General features: G+C 53.8%; 1 protein-coding gene across 2 annotated transcripts in view; it reads left to right on the plus strand.

Moving 5' to 3' along the window:
• The window catches only part of Adcy5 (adenylate cyclase 5), a 132,107-nt gene that overhangs the window by 87,372 nt on the left and 21,246 nt on the right, over nucleotides 1-23,489 (plus strand). The window contains exons 5-13 of one of the 2 annotated variants that reach the window (XM_004642181.2): nucleotides 6,419-6,530; nucleotides 7,700-7,827; nucleotides 9,630-9,788; nucleotides 10,520-10,661; nucleotides 12,522-12,662; nucleotides 14,580-14,602; nucleotides 15,595-15,739; nucleotides 17,007-17,104; nucleotides 20,188-20,275. In XM_004642181.2, the coding sequence (XP_004642238.1) occupies nucleotides 6,419-6,530; nucleotides 7,700-7,827; nucleotides 9,630-9,788; nucleotides 10,520-10,661; nucleotides 12,522-12,662; nucleotides 14,580-14,602; nucleotides 15,595-15,739; nucleotides 17,007-17,104; nucleotides 20,188-20,275 (1,036 nt within the window). The remainder of the gene's footprint in view (nucleotides 1-6,418; nucleotides 6,531-7,699; nucleotides 7,828-9,629; nucleotides 9,789-10,519; nucleotides 10,662-12,521; nucleotides 12,663-14,579; nucleotides 14,603-15,594; nucleotides 15,740-17,006; nucleotides 17,105-20,187; nucleotides 20,276-23,489) is intronic. The other variant, XM_023702168.1, reaches the window with a different exon arrangement.

Raw genomic sequence — 23,489 nt, forward strand, 5'->3', positions numbered from 1 at the left:
GAGAGAGAGAGAGAGAGAGAGAGAGAGAGAGAGAGAGAGAGAAAGACATGGTTCCAATCTGCAATTCAGGCTGGCCTTGAACTCACTTTGTAGACCAGGATGGCCTGAAACTCATGATAATCTTCCTGCCTCAATCTCCTGAGTGTTGAGATTACAGCGTGGTAGTGTAGGCCTGGCTCCAGGCACTTTCTGATATTCAAGTCACACTATAAAAGATTGGCACTGTTAGCATCCCTGCTTACAGATGAGGAAACTGAGTCATGGAATCTTATAACTTGTCCAAGATCCCACAGCTAGTGAGAACCATGCCTAGAAAGTGCTCTGACTTCAGTGTTTATCTAGCCTGACTCCCAGCAGATGTAGTGACACAATCACAAGGAGTTTGGATGCTGACTCTGGGAAGGTGGTTTGGGGGAGCACTGGCCCAGGAAGAGGCTTTAGGGAGGGGAAGCAGGAATGTCTGGCTTCCAGTGTGTGTGTGTGTGTGTGTGTGTGTGTGTGTGTGTGTGTGTGCATCCATGTGACTCAGGAGCTAGCAGACCCCAAATCTGGGGTCTCCACCCTGGGACATAATAAAGAAACAGCCTTCCCTTTTAGGACAAATTCTAGGAGCTTGAGTTCTGGGTGGGAAGGGGTGACTAAAGAGCACACACGAACCGAGTTTTGGAGCAGCGCTTTCTGGAATTTTCTCTCTTGGTCCTGTGTGTGTCACCCCAGCCTGGCATTGTCCCCTGCACAGTGTGGATGGAGATGTGCACTTGATTGCTCTTAGCAGAGCTTTTCACAGCATTCATGCCAATGTGTACCAGGAAAATCCAGGAATGCATGGCTCAGAAGCAGCCTGGCACCAAAGGCCTAGGTTCTCAGCCTGGGTTACACCACTGGCCCACCTGGCTTCCTTGTCCAGTTCAGTCCTCCTGCCATGGCCCATTCTCCACTGGGCAGGCATCCTCCTGCTTCCCATCTCAGGGCCTCCATCCACAAGGGGTGTAGCCAGAGTGGCCGATGAAAGCCTCTATCACAGTAAAAACTCAAAATACGGCATACCCCAGGGTGGCATCCGCTTTCCTTATCCCCTCCACAGAGGCAGTGACTCAAGGTGGAGCACAGGGCAGTGCCCTAATCAGAAGGGTCTGGCCTGAACATCAGGGACATGCTGGGATCAATGGTAGCAATCAGGAGAGATATGAAAGGAGAGACACGAAGAGCCCACAGTGTTCATGGAGAGAGGCAGCTGGTGCACATCAGAAGCCCGACCAGCAGTCATGTGTCAGTATCCCACCGGGGCTGCTTGCTCCGGCTGTTGGCCCTGCACGCAGCTCTGGGGGAAGACCCACCTCTTGCTGTCTCTGTCATCGAGTGCGACCGGCTTGAGTTGAGTGTTGAGTTGTAAAGGGGCAACACCTAGTTTTAAAACAATGTTGGGGGCTAGGGATGGAGCTCAGTGGTAAGCCCTGGTTGGCATGTGCTAGGCCCTGGGTTTGATTCCCCCGCATGGCACACAGACCACACACATACACACTTGGGGGAGCCAGTGGGTACAGAGGTTCAGCCTGGGCACTGGGGTCAAGCATCCTGTACATCATCCGGGCTCTGCTGTGGCCTGATGGTGTGACCAGACCAAGTTACAGGCATGGAGCCGCTCTGAAGCTTCATTTGCTGCCTTCCAGACAGCACAGCAAGAATCCCTTCTTGGTCAGCTTGTAAAGAATGAATGGAATAATAAGAGTGGATGGCATAGCACTTGGTACACAGATGATCAATAATGGGAGGTGCAGTGGCCACTGGTACTGTTGTCATGATTGTCACCACACTCGCACCAACTGAAAGGCCTGGGAGCCTCTTGTTGGGAGCTGGGAAGGCGATGAGTCATGTTCATCAAATCTCCTCGGGGTTGTAATATTACAGAGGGTGATGACATGCTGTTCTCCAGCCCCCAAGAGCAAGGCCACCAGAACAATAAATCAACTCTGCATGTGATGGATGGGGCCTGGATCTAGCCACTGATAGTATGATCTGGATAGCAACAGAGTACAGACAGGGCTACTACCCTCTAGGTTTCATGGTCCCCTGGTCTGGAGAGGAGTTTCACAGCAGGTGGTTCCTGACAAGGGGCAGCCCTCAGAGGTCTCTTGCTTGATATGTGGTGACAGAGGATCATGCCACTCCCTCGAGCTCAGCTGGGCTGTGCCCCTGCCAGGATATCAGGCCTGTGTCTTCAAGCCCCTAGTCCTGTATCAAATACCTCCTCTCTGCAGCTAGCAGTGCAGGGTGGAAGAAAGGTGGGAAAGGGGGGTGGCAAGACTATGCCACTTCCTTCAGGGCCAAACTGCAGGGGCTTGGAGGTCTCTGTGAGCGCTGCTTCAGAGGAGAGAGGCTAACCAACCTCAGAGGAGCTAGAGGAAGAGCCACCAGAGAAGGTACCACACCAGGTGCCAGGTAGTGGCAGACAGAGATACATTTAGGGGCTGCCTAGTCAGCCTCACCTACAGCTCCACTGTAGTATGGAGCAAAACGAGCATCAGCATTGAAGAGACTGGTGCATGCCCAGTGCTGCCACCTTGGACCTCTGAGAGCTTGGAGGAGTCACCTGGCCTGAGCCTCTTTCACCATCTGTAACCTGGGGATCAATGTGTCCTTTCATGGGAATGTTACCTCTGCCCCACTGGGAGAGGACCAAACCCCCCCCTCTGACATGGGCCTGCTGGGTTTTAAGAGGGGTGGGATGGTGAAAGATTATCCCAGGCTGTGCTTCACACAAAAGGAGAGAAGGCTGCCTTTTCCAGTCTCCAATCCCTGCCAAAGAAGCATAGTGCTCCCAGGGCTCCACTTGTCCCCACTGTCCTGCCTCTGTCCCCAGTTTAGGAAGGAGAGGGGGAGGGGTGGTGCATAGTAGCTTGGTTCATCAGCTGGAGTCAGCTTTATTCTTAGGGTCCCAGAACCCTAGGGGCTACAGGTGTGGTCCTGACGGAGAGGCTACCACCCCTGGCCTGGGAGTAAAGTAACCAGCGCTCACATGCACTTGTGCGTGCGCATGCACACACACACACAGACCCCCCAGCTGGGCAGCGTCCTGAGGTGGGATGCCTGCCTGCTCCCTTTCTCCTCTGATCCTTCTCTTCCTAACGCCTCCCCCTTTTAAGGTTATTATCTCCTGTCTTGTCTCTTTCAAGGACTTGGCTGCATTCCCCAGGTTGTTCTGGCGTCTGGCTCAGCTGTGGTGTGGTTCTGAATTACAATGACCATGCACTGGCGCCGAGGTGCTCCTACACCTGGGGTGGGGGGTGCTCCAGTCGCATCTGCCTGGCCCCAGCGAGCTCCCCGGAGCACCTGCACTTCCTTCTCGGGCGCCGAGTTGAGGAAAGTGTGTGCCTAGAACACTCCTCTTCTTTACATTGTCACTTTATCTACCTCACAAACATTTACTGAGCTGCCACAGTGTGCCAGGCGGTAACTATGGGAAAGACACGGTCCCTGCTCCTTAGGGAATACTGGCTGTTCCCTAAGATTGGGGCCGTTGGAGGGCTATGGGTCCCAGGGGGGAGCTTTTAAAAACTGCTTAATTATCAATATTTATTTTAATTGTGATAAAAAGTAAGCATTGCATGACATTTATCATCTTTAAGCATTATCATTTTAAAGTGCTGAGTCCAGTGATATTAGGTACATTTACAGCATTGTGCAACCCTCTTGAGAACTTCCTACCTTCCCAAAGAAAAACAGCATGCCCGCCCCACCCCAGCCCCTGGGACCCGCCACCCTACTTCCTCTCGGTGGACTTGGCTACTCTAAATGCTTCATGTAATTGGACTCCTACAGAATCTGTGCTGTTTGGTGGCTGGCTTATTTCACTTAAAACAGTGGTGTCAGGCTTTGCCCACGAGGTGAGCAAGTGTCAGGACTTCCATCCTTCTGAAGGTGGAGTGGTTGCCGAGAGAGAGAGAGAGAGAGAGAGAGAGAGAGAGACTGCCAGCCAGGGGTGCACATGTGGGTTGCCTCTGGCTTTTGGCTGCAATGAATAATGTTGCTCTGTGGTATGCGCATTCCTGTTCATGTCCGTGCTTTCGGGGCTCCTGAGTATATACTGAGAAGTGGGATTGTTAGGTCATCGGCGATTCTGAGTTTAATTTTTCTAGGAACCACTATCTTCTTTTCCCTATTTCTACCATTTGACCTTCCTGCGATTTGAGCGAGGGTTTCAAGGTTCTCCACATCCTCAGTGGGAGTTAACAGAGGCCTGAGCCTGTTCTGGGATACAGAGTGGGGAACGGCAGTGTGGAGAATGCAGCCAGCAGCAGCAAGGACATTATTTTAGCTCTCTGCGCTCAAAATAGGGAGCCCTGGGGCAACAGAGAGGGAGCAAAGCCGCACGGAGACACTGACTGGTTGACCATGTCTGGCTGTGTCTTTGACACATCTGGAATCAGTTGTGACTTGTGGTTCTGATTCTATTGAAAATCCAGGCAGAGGAAGGGTGGTTCAGGACCAGGAAAGTCGGGGAGTGTGTCAGATCCATGGGTGTGCATCAGGCCCTACAAGAAAGGTGTGATTTATTTTTGAAAAGCAAACATTTTTACTATACAAAGGATGTATGTTCTTTTAGAAAAATGGGGACATTAAGGACAGTCCAGAGGAGAAAGCTAAAGCCTCCAGGGCCCCACTGAGCGCTGCTGCGCTTTCCTCCTCGGTGTGCCCCGCGTTTAGGGTGGTTTCCCTAGGGTGTCAGGACTCCACAGGGAGAATGCCATAGCTGTAGGAGATGGTAGGGTTTGGGGTGGAGGGGGATGGGGCCGCAGGAGGCCCTGAGGCTGACAGAGTGGATTGCAGGACTTGCCTTGACCCCGAGCTCCTGGCATCTCCCCTGGGGCCCCACCTGATGAAGGAAGGTGTCGCCCCGGTCAGAGTAGAGGGTGCTGCCATCTCGGGGAAGATGCTTCTCTTGGTAGGGCTTGTGCCTTCTTCTTGTCTGCTCCCCCATTCACTTTCCCAGCTGGTGCCCTCAGATGCCCCTGGGCTTGCTGCCGGCTCCTGGCCCCTCTCTAACCTGCTTCCTTCCACCCCTTGGAAAGCAGCCCTGTGGTGTCTGGTCACACCCAGTGGCGCTAACTCACCTGATGCGCATGATGATGCTCTGCTTCTGCTTCACCTCACCACAGCCGCGAGCCCAACTGGCTGACCGGGGTAGAGGATGTGGAGTGAAGGGAGGGCCACCTTAGGGGACAGCCCTGCTGGTCATGAAGAGGTGGCTGACTAACGCAGAGGCCCGGCTTCTCTGGCCACCTAGTGCACACACTGAGGGTGCTTTCTGCCCCTTGAGGCCCTGCTCCCCAGCATCACCAGGTCTCCCAGGGCAACCTCATAGGTGCAGGGTTCTTGCCATATATCCTGAGGTACCTGGCCCAGGATGGGGTATAGGACGTGTGGCCCAGACATGCTTAGGACCACAAGGAACAGAGCTGCTGGTTGTCAACAGTTCCAGTTGGCCAGGACTAGAGATGTCCAGAGATGCCCCAGGAAGTGGCTCTGCATGCAGGAGCAAGGCCAGATGCTGACAGCTTCATTAAGTTGCAGGGCCTGCTGGCAGTGAGAGGAACAGCTGGGAGGAAATGCCCTGGGCAGAGCGGGGCTGAAGCTGTCTGGGAGGCAGGCAGTCCTGTGGCGGGTCGGGATAGAGAGCCTAGGGCTCCCACACTGGCAGTAGAAAGCAGGCTGGTGTTGGTGACAGTGACAGAGAGCAGGTCACTAGCCTGGGCCTGGTCCTGCAGCCAGGAGGAGCTCTTAAGTGAAAGCCAGCTGATGAACATGCACCTCCCTACTGGCCTGGGCTGTGCCGGACTGTGCCGGGCTGTGAAGTGACCTTCAGAGTCTCCAAGGATGCATGCGGAAGCACGGGCCACAGCACAGCCAGTCTGCTGGGATGGGAGGGCAGTGGCCTCCAGAAGCGGCAGTCAGTGACAGTGACAGGAAGTGGGAATGCAGGTGGCCACCTCCCACACGTACAGCAGAAGCTGTTGGGGGTTCAGTGGGTCCCGGAGACCTGACTTGGGCTTCTGTGCTGGGTCAGAAGCATGGCTCCAAGTGCCTCCTCTCTGGCCTGCTGCACACCACCTGCCTTCCTGTTCTTCAGCGGCTGGTGGGAGCCTGGGGCAGGTGGAAGGTGCCCAGGAGCTGCAGGGAGGTCAGGTTTCTAGGCCACTTGGTGACCTGCACAGAGCCATTTGTTTCTCCTGTCCCCTGGTCCGGTTCCAGGAAGCTGCGCATGCGCTCTGCAACCTGTATGCTGGGGTGGCTGCCTGGGACTATGCAGTCCTGCCTCTGCCTACCAGAGGCCCTGCCTCCTAACCCTGAGATTTACCATGTGGATCTGGGGGACCCAGACACCATGTGGCATGGTCTTTCTTCTCTGCTGCCTCCCCAGCATCCTGTTTGCCGACATCGAGGGCTTCACCAGCTTGGCGTCCCAGTGTACTGCTCAGGAGCTAGTCATGACCCTCAACGAGCTCTTTGCCCGCTTTGACAAGCTGGCTGCGGTGAGTCACTCTGATCTTGGGCCAGAGGCAGCTGGGTCCAGGCCACTGAGGCTTCAGGATCAGGGACCCAGGGTGGGGGCACGGGACAGGTGTGTCTCCAGAGCTGCTATCGGCAGCCAGCGACAGGCAGATGGCTGCCCATGCTGTGGTTGTGCCCTCATGTCCATCAGTCATCCGATAGAATGGGGACGTGTGCAGGGAGGGGGTGGCAAAGGCCTGTAGGCCACTGAGTCCAAGCCCCTCCCACCCCAAATTTCTGTTAGGAGTAAATCAAGCTCCACAGCCCCATTCCTGATACAGTTGACCAAAATGATAAGAGAATGAGAGTGACCTGCAGGCAGCCATATGCCACCCCTCCAGAGTCCCCAAGAAAGAGAAGCCTCTCATATTTGGACAAATTAGAAACCACATCTCAGAGCAGGAAGTGGTAAACAACAGGGTCCACTGACATGTGGAAACAACCCCCATTGGCGTGCAGGTCATGAGGGTGGGGGTGACCGTGCCCCAGAGGCTGCTGCCTGGCTAATGGGGACCTCAAGTCCCTGAGCTTGAGCAAGGAGATGGGGCACACTTGGTGTCTGGGCACATCTTATCTGAGGCCAGGTTACAAGGGCATTTAAACCCCAGAGATGTGCTGGCTTCATGGAGTAGCTCTGGGAGCCAGGTTTGGGCTGCTCATAATTGATACTTAATGACATTCCACCTGACTGCCAAGCATGGATCGATGGTGGCCTGCTGGGGACCCTGTAGTAACTGTCACTTGGCAGCAGTAGCACCAGGTACTTCAGTTCTGCTGGCTTCTTGGCACTGGTATGCTGGTTTGGTACTCTGGTATTCTGCCTGCTTCAGAGATGCTGTTGAGAGAAGCTTGGGCTGAGGGGCAGATGTGTTCCTGGGGTTCTGAGCGCTCACACCCAATGAGGGGCCTTCCAACGCTGCCAGAGCTGCTTGCTCCTGGCCTCTCTGAGGCCTGTCAGCCTGCCTGCTGGGCCTCCTTCCGGGCCTCTGGTCTGGGCTGGGCACTGCTCTGGTATGGCACAGGATCTGTGCTCAGCACCCTAACAGACAATTTATTCCAGGCACAGGGTGAATCTGTTTGCTTCTTGGTGCTGTCTCTCCCACTTCTTTTTCCCACTATTTTTAATTATGAAAATGAATTTGCTTTCCAGGAGAATCACTGTTTACGCATTAAGATCCTGGGGGATTGTTACTACTGCGTCTCAGGGCTACCTGAGGCCAGGGCTGACCACGCCCACTGCTGCGTGGAGATGGGCATGGACATGATCGAAGCCATCTCGTAAGTGCCACCACCAGGCTTGTCTGCTCTGGGGGCATGGTCCCCCAGCCCGAGTAAAACTGACTGGTGACCAGCTGCTCGAGAAACAGGGAAACAGAGGGAAAGCTATCCCCTGAGGACCTCTTGGCCTTACACCGTCCCTCAGCCCGTGTCTGAACCTTCAGACATTGTGCCTCTTTGGGGCTCCTTCCGCCCTGACAGCCAGGGCGGCATTTCCCAGAGGAGACAGGGAGGTGGGATCTGCAGCCCTCAGGTGAGGTGCTCTGTGCTGCACCCAGTACCTCCTGCCTGTGCTCGGACTCCCGGTGGAGAAAATAGTAGCCCCTGCACCTCCTCCCAGATGGAAGAGGGTTGAACAGCTTCCCAGACTCCAGAGAATCCTGTAGAGTTCCATTTTTTCAAGAACGCTTCCTTCCTGTGAGGAATAGCAATGCTACTATTGTTGGTCATCACTGGTCGTGAAAGGAGCCCTGGGTCGTTGAAAGCCATGGAACTGTATATGAGCCAAGGGAGCAGGTAGAGACTATCCAGGTTCAATAATTTTGGACTTTAGAAACATCCTGAGTAGGGGCAAAGGGAATGACAGATGGCAAGGTCAGAGTGGCTGGCTGGGAAGCTGGCCTGGTCCGTGGAAGTGGCATGATTGTTTCCCAAGTGTCTCCTGCATGTCCAGGCTAGACGGTCCCTAGCCCAGAACCATAGTGTTGAGGGTGAGAGGCTGGGACACCCGAGGCTCCATGTGAGCTGTGTCTATGCACGAGACATTGTAAGCAGGGCCAACTGCTGAGAGGAAGGGCAGCTGGAGAAGGCCGGAGAGAAGCTGCATGCAAGAGAGACAGAAAGATATGTCATCCTAAGCGAGGCCCTGTGGACAGAAAGGATGGCTCCAGTAATGGTACTTCCTAAGCTGACCCCAGGACAAGAGAGATAACAGAGTGCACATGTCCCTGGCCGTGGATGTCAGCTCACCAAAGGGGTGGGACGAGAGGCAGGGAGGACAGAGGTGGCTCTGCCTGCTAGGCAGTCAGGTTACTGGGCCCATTCCCAGAGTGTCAGAAAGGTCACAGTCCCTAAAAAGCATAAGCTGCATCCCCCCTCAGCACCTGCTCCTGCTTGCACAGCTTGGGCCCTTGGCACAGGGATGCAGTTCCGTGCTACCCTGCCACCTGCTCCATGGGAGGTTCTAAGTGGAGGCCCAACCCATTGTCTGGGGCCCCCTGTGTACGTGGTGTAGGGTGCAGCTACTGGGGCTGTTCTGTAGGCACAGCGCCCCTGCACCTCTATGCCTTCCCAGCCCCCATCTTTTCCCCAGTGGGAAGAATGAATATCCTCCCTCTAAACCCAGTTGATCACACCTTCTCCTTCAAGTACCACCAGAGTAGCAATGTGGGTAAATCCAATGAATAGATAACCCAGAAGCCTTTTATGTCTTTCCCACGGAGCAGTTGATTGGGGTTTGAGTGGCAGTAACTTTCCTGATGGGTTCAAGCTGTCCCTAACGCCTATTTGCATTTCTTTAATTGACTTAAAGTAGCCAGAGGGTGCCTTGTTTTACTGCGAGTCACTACGCCACCTTGTGGCCAAGGCAAGAAACAGCACTTTTCCACATTTGTGCACCTGAGCCCCAGGACCAAGCCCCTCAGCCCTTTTAGATTTAGCACCCCAGCTCCAGGTAGCTTAGGCCAGAGCAATGCCTCATTGACCCCATGTCTCCTGATGCCTCAGCCCCACCGCCCAGCCTCCCCTACTCTATGTGCCTGGTCCCTGACCCTCTCCCAGCCTTACCCCTGCTCCATCCCCAGGTTGGTCCGGGAGGTGACAGGGGTGAACGTGAACATGCGTGTGGGAATTCACAGCGGGCGAGTACACTGCGGTGTCCTTGGTCTCAGGAAGTGGCAGTTCGACGTCTGGTCTAACGACGTCACGCTGGCCAACCACATGGAAGCCGGGGGCAAGGCAGGGTGAGTAGGGGCCCAGACTTCTTTTCCCACTCAGGCCCATCTGGCGGGGTTGTCCTGGGGAAGTGGGGATGGGCAGCACCCACTTTGGGGGCAGAGGTGAAGTAGAAATTCCTCACTTGTCAAATCGTGCACACTGCACCCCGGGCCAGTGGTAGGACCCGCTGTGCTAGCTCCCCTTTGTCCAGGTGCTCACAAAGCACTCTGGCCTATGAGATGGGAGAAGCAGAGTTCTGGAAGAGGGTGGTCGTTCCCAGGGTGGCAGGGCACAGTGGGGGAAGCACAAGCGGGCCCTGGTGAATGGCACAGGGAAGAAGAGTGGGGAAAGCCCCTTGCTGAGGGATGCAGGCCAGGAGGGACACAGCATGGGAGGACACAATATCCCCAAGGACTGGCCTTAAGAGGCAGGGAGGAGAGTGTGCCTGTGGTAAAGGGAGCACAGGCACCAGGCCAGGGCTGGCCCAGACTTGTGGTCAGAGGGAGCCCCACAGGCTGCTGAGCAGGAGTGGGAGGTCTGTATGACCTCAACAACCCTGTGAGGAGCAGGGCTTAAGATAGAAACAGCCTGAGTGCACCTTGACAGTACGGAGGGAGGCAGTGTGGGCTTGGGGTGTACACCGGAGCCCGAGTATGGAGCCCTGGATTCATTCATGATTGAGTGGGGGTTGCAGTTCGGTTTTGTGGGGAGAGTTGGAGGTCTGAGGTTGCGTTTTTCTGGTGTCTCCCTCCCCCAGGCGGATCCACATCACTAAGGCCACACTCAACTACCTGAATGGGGACTATGAGGTGGAGCCAGGCTGTGGGGGCGAGCGCAATGCCTACCTCAAGGAGCACAGCATCGAGACCTTCCTCATCCTGCGCTGCACCCAGAAGCGGGTCTGTGGCCGGGGCGGACGTGTCGCTTCCCTGGGGAGGAACATTTTCTTGGCCTGCTGCTCCCTGCTTTTCTCCCTTTCCCCCTGAGCATAGTTGTGAGTTCCTCATGCAGCTGTGGCTCCTGTGTCTTGGAAAGGGCCTCAGAGTGAAAGGTCTTGCCAAGGCTGGTGGCAGACAGGGCCTGTTTCATTCTGCATTGTCACAGAAACGCAAGAAGCCTCCGACCAGTTAGCAGCAATGCTCAGAAGGCCGCAGGCCGGAAATGAAGCCCCCAGGAGCCGGTGTACACAGTGTGATTTGCCCTCCCTTTCCCTTTTCCCCTCTTCTCTTATCAGTGTCTATCCTGGCCTGGATCTATATAACTTTGTTTCTTGAACTTCTGCCTTCCCACTTTTTTTCTTTCTAGCTTCTGTCTTCTACCTCTTTTGTCTCAGCCCACATTTGCCCAAGTATAAAACGCAATTATTAGCAGACTTCAGTGTTCTATTTTTAACAGTGTCATGTTCTGTGTTCTTAATTTTCAACGCCAAAGAAGAGAACACTTTATGTTTCTCCCTAAATTAAACTGTCTTTCACTTCTGAGTCGTCCCCTCCAGTCTGGTCAGTGCCCTTTGCTAGAGGAAAGCTTCTTGCTTCTTTTCCTAAGAAGGTAGACTGAAGAGACCGTGGTCAATTTCCAGGGGGAGGCAGGACTCGTAGGGCAGGTGTTCACCTGAGGGGACATCTGAGGGGCACTTTGCCCTGTCATCAGATTCTCCACAGGCAGCAGGAAGAAAAGCAGAAGAGTCCAGGCACTCTGGGGCGGGTCTCCATGGCTTAACTGTCTCAGTGAACATTGGCAGATGTGGGCCGGTTCTTGGGCCAAACTGAGTGGACTCTTTCCTACATGGCTCCTCTTATGCCCAGTTCTCAGGGCCTCCAGAGCCCACCTTCCTGCTGCCTGCCTCATTCCCTGGGGCTTGGCTTCCTGGTTGACAGGTGGTCCTGAATGGAGAATGTAGAGAGAAAAGCAGAGGGGTAGTGTTAGCGGAAGCAAGCCGAGCGCCCCCCAGCCACCCCCATGTGATAGGTCAGTGAGGGAGTTAAGCCAAGGGCAGCTTGACTCCATCTCTGGTCCCCATTTGGATAGAAAGACAGACAGACAAATAGGCAGGCAGGCAGCACAGATTCTGGGATAGGGTTGGCCTCTGGATAACTGGCCGATTGTCCATGTATCTTTGGATGGACATGCCAGCCCTGAAGTCTTGTCTTGTCTGGGCCTGTTCTGCTGCCCCTCTGCCAAAACTTCCTGCTGTAAAGAAGCAGAGTGGAGGTTGGATCCCAGGTCTCCACCCCCTCTGTCCGCTCCTGGGTGCCTTCAGCCCCAAGGTTGCTCTCCGCTCCCTATTCCGTCAAGCAGAGCCTACTGTGAGGCCTCTTGCCAGTAACTGGTGCACTGGCCGGGCTGTCTAGGAGGCCTGAGGTGAAGCCCAGCTCCTGCCTCCATCCTCAAAGTCCCTGCCACGGTGGGGAGGAGAGGAAACAGAGAGGGCCACTTCGGCTGGGTACTTTGCAATGAGGTCTTGAGGGGAGGAGGTGACACAGGCTTTGAGAGGGGCCAGGATAGACTCTTGCAATTAGACCTGGGAGATCTCCTTGCGAAGCAGATGTGCGCTCCTCGTCTGCTGCCTCTGGGCTGGCCAGGGCTGGCACAGGGAGTCTGGCTGGCCACGGGCCCTGGCTTGGGGGAGCCAGAGGGTTTTGGGAGACCTCTGCTCCAGGGCTGTGCAGAGGCAAGGGCAGGAGGGACGGGAGTAGCTCCCCTTCTGGGCTCCTCCCTCAGCCTTGCCTGTAGTCTCATGTGTCTGTGTCACTCTCCAGAAAGAAGAGAAGGCCATGATTGCCAAGATGAACCGCCAGAGAACCAACTCCATTGGGCACAACCCGCCACACTGGGGGGCCGAGCGCCCTTTCTACAACCACCTGGGCGGCAACCAGGTGTCGAAGGAGATGAAGCGCATGGTGAGTGGCTGTGGCAGCCCCAGGCATTAGGGGTGACTGAGCACCCCACCAAGTTGTCTGGACTCTGGAGAGTCATAGAAGGAAGCAGAAGTAGGTTCACCCCACCTTGGGACCAGGAGCTGGTGTGCCTGACGTTGGCCCAGGTGGCCCCCATGCATCCTGCCTACTGTGGCTTGCTGCCTTTGGCCTGGGAACAGAGTGGCAAAGCGCATGCATGCCTCCTCCCCCGGCAGAGCTTGCAGTGCAGCTGGGAGCATGCTCTTCAGCCAGACTTAGGGCTGCCAGAGCCCCTGTGCACTGGCTGGGGAAACGTGTGTGGAGCAGCTTCCTGGATCCTTGTCTGGCACCTACTACATTTCCCAGGCCATTGAGACACCTCTTCTGGTTCCGTTGCTCAGAAACCATCCCAGGGGCTTTCTGAGAGCAAATGTCCCATGGTCCCCTTTTCCCTTGCAGAGAAACACCCCGTTCCCACTGACTCTTGCCTTTCTCAGGGGGTGTGCGGCCTGCACAAGGCTGTCCCATCCACCCAGGTGGCCTTTCTGCCTCAGGCACAGACGCTCTAGTCATCCCTGCATCCTCCAGGCCAGGCTAATGGAGGATGCACTGCTGGGCTTGTGCAGCAGTGATGGAAACATGCATGTGGGGGTGGGAAAGAGAAAGGGGGTGACGGGAAGCCAGGATGCAGCTTGGCCAGTGACTTGGGCAATGACACCTGTTCCTAGTGGCAGTCAACCACACTAGGGGAGATCTGAGGAGGGCCACTGCTGGGAACAGGGTGTGTGTGGCCACATTGCTTTGGAATGGAAGGAAGGAGTCAGACTTCCTGGCCATCCCACAGATGAGAGCCAGCGCCCTAAAGGAGGGGCTGGCTGGGCACCCCTGTCACTCCACTCTTGCTGCCAGTGAGCAGCAGATGGCACAGTGATGACAGACAGGCTCCTTGAGGGACATGGGTTGGGAGGAGCTGATTAGAGAGGCCAGGACTTCCCCCAGGCCTTTGAACTTGGACATCACAGATCTGGCCATTGGAACCAGGGCTCCAGCCACCACTCTCCCTCTCCAAGGTCCTCCACAGAGCAAGAACTGGTGGTCCTCAGTGTCATTAACCCAGTGCTGTACAAGCTCCTGAAGACTGTGGCCTCCATGCCCAGGGTGGCCAAAAGGAGAGTGGGGAAGGGAAGAGAAGGGTTCAGGGAGCTGGAGACTGCACTAGAGAAGTGAGGGAAGGTGAAGAGTGAGAGGTGGAGAGGGAGGAGAAAGATGCAGCCAGCGAGCAGGCAAGGGCCCTGGTGGTAAGTCACATGCCCGGTTCAGAGTCCCTGGGAAGTATTTTTAGTGCCATTTGGTATAAGCTGCGTCTTAACTCATTTCAGAGTCTGAACGGAGGCAGTTCCGGCTGTGAGCCCCGACTTGGCAGGTGTATTCATCACTGACAGTTTCAGCAGTGAGCGCTGTAACTGGGAGGGGAGGTGTCTGGGGGTTGATCGCTTCTCTCAGCAGGAAAATGTGCAGAAAACAGATTCCAACAGCTGCCACAGCAGCCTGGGGGAAAAGGGCTCCTATCCCAGAGGGTGTGATGTCCCCTACTGGACTGGCATCTAGGCACAGCCTACTGGCCCACCCCTGCCTCTCTGGTGGGAGTCTAGCTGTGTTAGCCAGCTTTCTGCTGCTGTGACAAATGGCCTGAGAGAATCTACTCAGAGGGGCAAAAGTTTGTTTTGGCTCATGGTTTCTGAGGCTTCAGTCCTTGGTTGGCCAGCGGCATCGCTGCTGAGCCTGTGGGGAGGAGAAGGAGTGGGGAGGAGCTGCAGCCCTGTGCATCCAGCCTCTGGCTGACTGCAGAGGTAGGAGGGCCGCCCTGCTGCTCTGGCAGGGCTGTCTGTGTTCACACTGCCCCTCTCTCTCCTTTTTTAGGGTTTTGAAGACCCCAAAGACAAGTAAGTACTGTGCTCTTCTTTATTGCTGCCTTACAGTGTGGAGGATGTCTCCATACCCACTGAACACAGGCCAGAGGCTGAGCCCAGAGAGAAAGGACTCAGCAAAGGGACAGGTGGCCAGCATTAGCCTCAGATAGGCCAGGGCACCCAGGACACGAGGACCCCTTTCCCGCAGTGCCCGTCTCATCTCCATTGCACACACATGCACACATACACACACATGTGCACACTCCCTTAGGAATGCAGACCTTATACACGGGTCAGTAGGGCTGGCCACACCCCTCCCTCCAGTCTTAGGGCTGGCAGAAATTCTGCTCAAGGACCCAGTTCTCCCCCTGGGAAGTCAGACTTTTAAGTTAAACCCTTGAAGAGCAGGAAGCCTGCTTGCCCAGAAACCCCAAGCCCAGTCCTAGGGCCTAGGTGGAGCCGGGAAAGGTAGTTGCTGTCCTGCCTTCCCATCTCACCCTCTGGATGAGGTGATATGGCTGGGGAGTAAACAGCAGAGGCTGAACTGCAGGGAACCAGTGAAATTTCTAGGAATCCTTCAGTGTCCTTACACTCTAATGAGTCGCAATACCAGAGAGGCCAGCCAGCAGCTGGCCTGAAGCGTGGGCTGTTTTCTCCATGTTTCTGGTTATTCAGAGCAGGGGCATGAGCTGGGCATGTTGGTACACATCTGAAATCCCAACACTCTGGGAGGTTGAGGCAGGAAGATCTCAAGTTTGAGCCCAGCCTGAATAGCTCAGTGATTTAGACATTATCTCAAAATAAAAATTTTTAAAAGATTAGAAGTAGCTAGCATGAAGGTCCTGAACTCAGTCTCCAGGACCACAGCAGGCAGGGCAGGGGGGAAGAGCTCAGGCTGGGAGCTTCTTGTCTGATCCAGTTGGTACAGTCCCTACTCCCCAACCATGGACAGCGTTGACTTGGGTGGTCGCTAGGCCTCTCATCCTGGTGGTGGGCACACCTGAGCAGGCGCCTCTGCCTCCCAGGAATGCCCAAGAGAGTGTGAACCCTGAGGATGAAGTGGATGAGTTCCTGGGCCGGGCCATTGATGCCAGGAGCATTGACAGGCTGCGCTCTGAGCACGTCCGCAAGTTCCTCCTGACCTTCAGGGAGCCTGACCTAGAGAAGAAGGTGTGTGGGGCCGGGCATGGGCAGCAGGGAGGTGCCTTGGTGGTCTCTGTGTCTCCACCCGTGGTGCTGTGCTGCTGGGAGATGGAGGTCCTGGGAGACGTCCTTGGTCAGAAGGGATCAGTCAAGCTCTCTGCCTCTTGGCTTCCTGGTGGAGACGTCCACATGGCCGGACGTCTCACACTGCATTTAGCTATGGTGTCTCCTTTGACCCTTTCAGTTTCTGACAGTCCCTTGGGGTTTGTATGTTACTTAACATGCCACCTGGAGCCCAGACTAAGGATTAAATGTGTTCTCTGTGCAGGATGCAAAAGGTACCCGCCACAGAGGGTGTTCAATAGCTGTGCATCCCTGTTTGCTATGGTTACTATCATTGCTGCTGTCATTGCTGCTCCGGGCATTGGCACCTCCAGTGCTAGAGTTTGGGGAGCAGTTAAGCTGTGTCTCCCCTCTTTTTATGTATTTTTTCAGTTTGTTTGGTTTTTTTTAGACCAGGTCTTGCTATGCAGTCTGGGCTGGCCTTGAACTCACTTTGTAGCCCAAGTTGGCCTGGAACTCTCAGTGATCCTCCAGCCTCCCAAGTGCAAGGATTATATGTGTACACAACCACACCTAGCTTCTCCCCTCTTTTTGAAGTTTGAGTGAATGGGAAGCTGAAGCTCAGTGACATTGGGAGATTGTGCTGGGCCACCCAGTGAAGTGGTAACAGAGCCAGACACTGGTCTAGCCATTGCTTCATAGGGTCTCCCATGTGCAGGCCAAGTGGCTTGATGATGCTTGTCAGCATGAAGCAAGACACACCTGTTCAGAAGAGCGGGGCTGTGAAAGGGAAGGAGGAGGACTTAGTGCCCCCTGCTCTGGGTAGCTATTCAGGCAGAAACCTCCATGAGTGAGGCCACTTGGGGGCTTAGGAGGAGAGGGCTGGCAGTGAGGTCCTTGGTAGTGACCCTCCCTGAGCCCCAGGCTGCTCATCTCAGGAGCAGAAATAGAGCACCCTGTTCCTGCTTCTGGGCCGCCAGGAGGGAGCCCACAGAGACAGGTGGCATGTTGGCAGCCTTATGGATGATTGGCCAGTGGCTCAACCTGCGTGGTTTCTGGTTTGACACATGTCCAAGTCCCAACATACAGGATTTGGACTGATGTCTTGGCATCTGAAGCCCACTCTGGTTTTGGTGTCTTCCCTGTGCTGAGCGGGCTGCCCTGGGGCTAAGATTGACTCTACCAGAGCAGACCACCAGACCTTGGCCCTCACCTGGGTGTCTCCTCTCAGTATTCCAAGCAGGTGGATGACCGCTTCGGTGCCTATGTGGCATGTGCCTCGCTCGTCTTCCTCTTCATCTGCTCCGTTCAGATCACCATCGTGCCCCAGTAAGTATCCCATCCTTCCCGGCCTCGCCTACAGGGTGCGGACAGTCATTTGGGGGAGTAGAAAGGGCGCCTGGGCTGAAGCTGCTCAGGCAGGGAGCAAGGGCTCCACAGGTGTCCTCCATGGGACTAGCAAACCAGGGCTCTGGGGTGGCCAGTGATCATGCCCAGTGGGGCCGCTCAGCCACAAGAGAAACCCTCTCCACCACCTTGTCATCTCACCCCTCTCACACTGCCCAATGGAATCATGCCAGGTTTCTGTGTGTCCTTTGGATCTTGTCCTGCTCACCCCTATTGACACATCTCCCAAAGATAAAGGTTTTCACTACTGTGGGTGTCCAAGAATGGATTTCAGGTTCTAAAGGTTGATCATGAAGAAGCATGGTTGCACCCGACTGAGGACTGGGTCTACCAAGGCAGAGGCCACCTCAAAGGCAGTGGGCAGAGGAAGTAGAGTTTAGTAAATAGTCATTTACATTGGAGTCACACCTGGCAGAGGAACATAATCGACTTGTGTATGCATATCATGTATATGTGCGTACGTGAATGTGTATGTATGTATGCAGTTATAGGTGTGTGTGTGTATATGTATGTGTAAATATTTCTGCTTTTTATTGTGAAATCATTCAAACATACAGAAAAGTAATATATTCAGTATCCACTCTATAGATGCAATAGTAGTTAATCTTTTGCAATATTTATTTTATCTTTTTTTATTTTTTAGAGAAAATTTAAGGACATTTTGTCCCTAGAGGCTCAGTAGGCATTTCCCTTCTTCACCACAGTGTACAGCACATAAAATTCCTATCATTTCCCCACTGCCATTTAACACCTAGTCCATATTCAGACCCCCAGAATTAGCCCCCAGTGTCTTCTACTCTTGAGTTATTCACAGCCAGGATCCATCCAGAATCCTCTGGTTGCATATGCTTAATGTAAAGAGCATTCACACTCAAAACCTTATATATTTTTTTTTTATTTTTTATTTTGAGATAATTGTAGGCTGACTGAGCATTGCAGAAGTAGTTTGTGTGTATCTTTTGTCCACTTCCCTAGAGTGTTTATAACTTCCCTAACTGCAGGCTAGGGACATGATGACACGCACCAAAATGGTGATGCGCACCAATCTTAGACCATATTCTAATTTCCCTGCCAGTGTCCTGTGTTGTTACGGGAGTCACATGGCCTGACATCTCACACTGCATTTAGATGTGATGTCTCCTTTGTCCCTTTCAGTTTCTGACAGTCCCTTGGGGTTTGCATGTCTTTTGTGACTGTGGCATTCTTGATGAGTCCTTGCTAGTTAACTCATACAGTGTTTCAGTGTGGGTGAGTCTTTAGAAACAGTGGGTGCACGGTGTTAGCCTGCCTTACTTCTTCATGCCTTTTATGTGCGACACTTATTGTTGAAAAGATGCCCCTTGGATTCTTGGCTGCTGTGACTGTCAGGACTGCGGTAACAACCAGACTGGCTGCACCTGGGTGGCATGAGGCTATGCAGAGCTAGTGGGTCCTAACTGGCACATTTTTCTGTGTTGAAAAGGGCGCCTCAGCCTTGGGGTCAGCGAGCAATCCGGCTTTGTCCTTTGCAGCAGATGGTCCCTTGTGTGGGGTGTAATCTTGCCTCTGCGCTGTATCCTCTCTGCAGCACGGCCTGAGGCCCAGCCATCCCTGCTCCCTGCCCTGTCTGCAGTGGCTCCCTGCTCCACTTGCCACCACTCCACATGGCCACAGTGGGGATAGAGGTTGTTCTCTAGCTGTCCATCTCTAGAAAAGCTTTAAAAGCCACTTTGAAGGTCTTTCTTTTCCACTGAAGAGGACTTTTTTCTCTTGTTCCATTTGTTGAAGTCAGCTGAGTGCTGGCCTCTGGGAGCTGGAACAAAGCTGCTGTCTGGGTCCTCCCAGGGTATGCTGGCCTGCCCTGGGCCTCTGTTGTCTGTAACCCACCAATGCCCGAAGCATCTCCAGGCCATTCTCCTCCCTTGGAGGCCAGGTGTGGCCCGGTGGCGGGCACTGCAGCTGGGCCAGCCCCACCCCAGGAGGGCAGAGAGAAGTTCCACAGGGCAAGTCAGCTGCTGCTGCCCTGTCCGAGGGTTCTGCTACAGAGAAGGCATAGTGCAGACTGCATTTTTCTTACTGAACTGGCTGGGAAGGGAGCCAAAACCGAGTAGGACTTGCAGTGGGGCCTGTCGGGGGAAGGGGACCGAGATCAGGGACTCTTTCTTAAATGTACACGGCACCCCTGTGTCTCAGAGTGGCCAGCTGGGCCACTGACATTCATTGCTGCCTGCAAAGGCCCTTCATCAGATCCATTTTCAGTCCATGAGATTATTTCCCATGCCATGGGTGACAATGTGGAGGGAATAACTCGGTGATTTTAAAGTCAGTTCTTCAGAGGTAGCACAAGCACCTGCCTGGCAAGTGTAAGCTCGTGAGTTCTATTCCCAGTATCCTCCAAATTTATTTTTTTCTTTATGTTGGTACGGGGTCCCACTACATAGCTTGGACTCATACTGATCCTCCTGTTTTCAGCCTCCTCAGCACTGGGATTACAGGCATGGGCCACCATGCCTGGACTCAGTTGCCAGCTCAGTGTGTCCAGGGGTGGGGCTGGTGCAGCATGTGGTACCAGGGATCAAACCCTTGTCCCTACACTTGCCTAAACAGACACTTAGTCTGCTGAGCTATCTTGCCAGTCCTAAAATTAAAATAAATAAATAAATAAATAAATAAATAAATAAATAAATAAATAAAATGAGTTCTTTCAGGCTAAATAAAGTCCTCCTGTGAAGAACTGAGAATTAGGCAGAATACTGGTCAGGAGTCTCTTGCTTCTCCGCCTACCTCTTGTGGCCTGCAATTCTCCTCAGGAAGGTGATAGGCTAGGAAGGGCAGGAGTAGACTGCACCGTGCAGGGCCCAGTGCACCCTCAAGGGCCTTCCGAGGGTGGAGGGGAGAAGACTGAGCAGTGGGCTTGGGAAGTTGAGTGACTTCAGGTCCCTCCCAGGGCTGTCCATGTCCCTGTGCTCCCAAGCCAGGAGGACAGGCCTGGGGACCTGTGGCTTCCCCTCCCTCTCTTCCCCCAGCTCCGTGTTCATGCTGAGTTTCTACCTGACCTGTTTCCTGCTGCTGGCCTTGGTGGTGTTTGTGTCTGTGATCTACTCCTGTGTGAAGGTGAGTTCCACTGCCCTGGGCCCAAGCAGCATACTTGGCACGATGCCAAGCTGCCGCTCTTGCCTGACAATGGCCGAGAGCTGCACTGGAGGCTGGCGCCTGGTGTCCGCAGCCTCAGTGAGCCCTGAGGATCTTTGCAAGAAGCTCTCATCTCATTGTTTTGTACAACCCTCAGCTGTCGGTGGGATCCGGCACAGAGAGGGGAGGGCACCCAGCAGAGCCTGGCATGAAGCAGCTATCAGCGAACATTTTACTGAAGGCCAGGAGGGGGTGTGGGAGAGCCCTTCACTTCCCAGTGCCCTGGAGTATGTCTTACAGTGGCTCCCAAGACTAACAGGGACGTTGTGCAGATGAGTACTGCAGCCCTAGATGGCTTGGAGCTGGGGTGTGCCCCACGGGAGGCTGGCTTAGGTGGGCAGCACCAGTGTAGGGCCAGGGGCTTGGCCCCTGTTCTAGGTTTTCTTCCCACACTGTCTCTTGGGTATGCTACATCCCTTGTCTGGACTGTATTCCTGCATGGGACTCAAACTCAGGCCATTCTGGTCTGCTGTAGAAATTACTTGGGCCCTCTGGCCCTGCTTGCCTAGGCATTCTTCTGTTCTTTCACCAGGGAACTGCTGAAGGTTCCCTAGGAGTTAGTCTAGCCCCAGAAAGCTCTCTGTCCCTGCAGGAGAGACTTGCTCTCCAGCATCTGCTGTGCCTCCTCTCCCCTCCCCTCCCAGCACTTGCTCAGAGCTAGGCGCTTGGGTGGTTTTGGGGGTCAGGCCTGCAACGCCTCTGCACACCCTGCACCGCACGCTCCTGCTGCAGGAATTGGGTCTCTGTTACTTCCAGAGCCCCTTTCTCTGTCCACCCTGAAGACAGGCCTCTTCATTAGTCACCATGCAGTCAAGTTCTTACTGGACTGGTCTCAGCACGGGAAGGGATCCCATTAACCATCCAACATTTATCCTACTGGACGCTGGCTCCTGCCTCCCCTCCTACCGCCCTTCTCAGGCCGTAGGCTCTCTCCTGCTCTGTGCTCCATTACTTCTGGCCTCTGGTCTGGCTGTTGTTGATAGAAAACTTACCCGCAAAAGGAATAGCGTGCTGTCACACTGTAGCATGGGCGGGCCTAAACCCTGCACTGAGTGAAAGAAGTCAAGGTCATATTGTCTGATTTTACTAGTAGGGAGTGTTGAGAACCGGTGGACTCATAGACACAGACGGGAGAGGTTAGCGGCAACCAGCGGCTGGCAGAAGGGCAGGTGGGACCGTGTGGCATCACGGGCACAGTTTCTGCTTGGAGTGATAGAAGCGATGATGATTGCATGGGGTTGTAAATGCAACTGATGCCACTGAGTGGCACACTTAAAAGAAGTTAAAGTGGCCAGGCGTGGTGGTGCACACCTGTAATCCCAGAGATTGGGGGAGGCCGAGGCAAGAGGATTGCTGTGAGTTCAAGGCCAGCCTGAGACACAAAGTGAGTTCAAGGCCAGCCTGAATTACATAGTGAGACCCTGTCAAAAGGGAGAGAGAGAGGAGAAAGCTAAAATGAAAAAAGTTAAAATGTTATATATATTTTGCTGTAACAAAAGTCACAATAACCTTTTAAGAAGCAACTATAGCTAAAAGAGCTTTTATAAGCTTTCTTGTTTGATCCTTAAAAAACTCTTTAAGTTATAAACCAAAGAAAAATATTTGTCTTATTGTTTGTTTTGCATACTTAATTGGCCCATTGAAATCAAAATCAGACTTTTATATGGTCCAACTTTTTATTTCCAGCACTGAGGGTTGAATGCAGGGCTTCCATACTGACCTATGCCTCCAGCCCCCTTTATTATTTTACTTCTCATTTTGATGAAGATCTCCCTCAGTCCCTAAATTGCCCAGTCTGGGTTCAAACTTGTGATCCCCTGCCTCAGCCCCCCACGGTACCAGCATTACAGGCCTGCACTACCATGCCAGTTAAAGCACATCAATTAAAATCAGAACCTGAACCTCCTCTTTTCTGTTGGTGGCTTTGGTGAAGTGGAGCTGCCCCAAGCCCATTTCATGAGAGGTCCCTGATGTGCACACATCGCTGGTGGTTGTTGGGGAGGAGGAGGCTGATTCCCTGTCCAGCACCAGCCCCTTTGGAGTCGTACTTAGGTCTACTGAAGTCTTTTTGCCACTGATTAAAGCTACTTACAGAAGTAAGTCATTTATTTACTGCCTTGTACTGCACTGTTCAGTGCCCCTGTTGTGTCACCACCATCCAACTCAGTAAGCTATGATTCCTTCATCAGGCCCGGGAATCTTTCTGACTGTCCTAAGGAGGCCTTAGGTGGACCTCCCATCCCTGTGCACACAACCCTGTCCCTCACACACCCTGCAGCTAGGGCTTTCCTGCTTATAGAGGGCTTCGGAAAAGAATGTGTTCAGAAAAAGTGCTCTCTGAGGGCCGCCCAAATAGCTCAGCAGATTAAAGTACCTGCAAGCAGGTGCAAGGGCCAGGGGTTCAATCCCCAGGCCTGCCACACTGGCCCCATCCCCGGGGCGGTCTGAGATGGCAATTGAGACTGAGCATGGTGGTACACACCTGTAATCCCAGCTCTTGGGAGGCTGTAAACAGGTGAATCACTATGAGTTCAATCTAGTAGTGAGACCCTGTAGACCCTTCCCTAAAATACAGAAAAAAATGTGCAGCCTGGAACCTGCTGCTCCATCTGGCAGTTGCCATGTCAGATAGATGCCAACCCTACCATAGGTCCTGGCTGCCTCCTTCCCACCAGCGTCCAATTAGCTACTTTCTGGAAAGCAGTACCCAGCAGGAAGAGGTTTGTCACAGGAAGCCCTTTTCTGTGTAATTACTCTTCCTCTTTCATGTTGTGAGTTAAACTTTTTTGCACATGAAGATGTGAGTAGGGAGAATCTGCCTTGGGCATGAGCAGAATGGGGATTCTAATTAACCCACGTTTTTCCTGGGTGCAGGCCTGGTCCGTAACTGAGCTTGACCCCAAACTAACTGCAGGTTGGTGGACAAAGGCTTGCTGTGTCACCTCGTGAGGTGCTGACTTGAGGCTGATTAACAGTGGTGGGTTTCACCTTGCCCTTTACCAAAGCCCTGAAATTTTTCATTTGATTTCCCCGCTTGCCAAGAAGTCATGGCGTTCTAATGAGATACGAAGATTCCTCAGCTGCTCCACTTTGGGCTCTGCTCTTGCAAAGCCAGATGGTTCTCAGGCAGTTTGTT

Source organism: Octodon degus, unplaced genomic scaffold (genome assembly GCF_000260255.1).
Source record: "Octodon degus isolate 3935 unplaced genomic scaffold, OctDeg1.0 scaffold00147, whole genome shotgun sequence".
Taxonomy (NCBI): Eukaryota; Metazoa; Chordata; class Mammalia; order Rodentia; family Octodontidae; genus Octodon; species Octodon degus.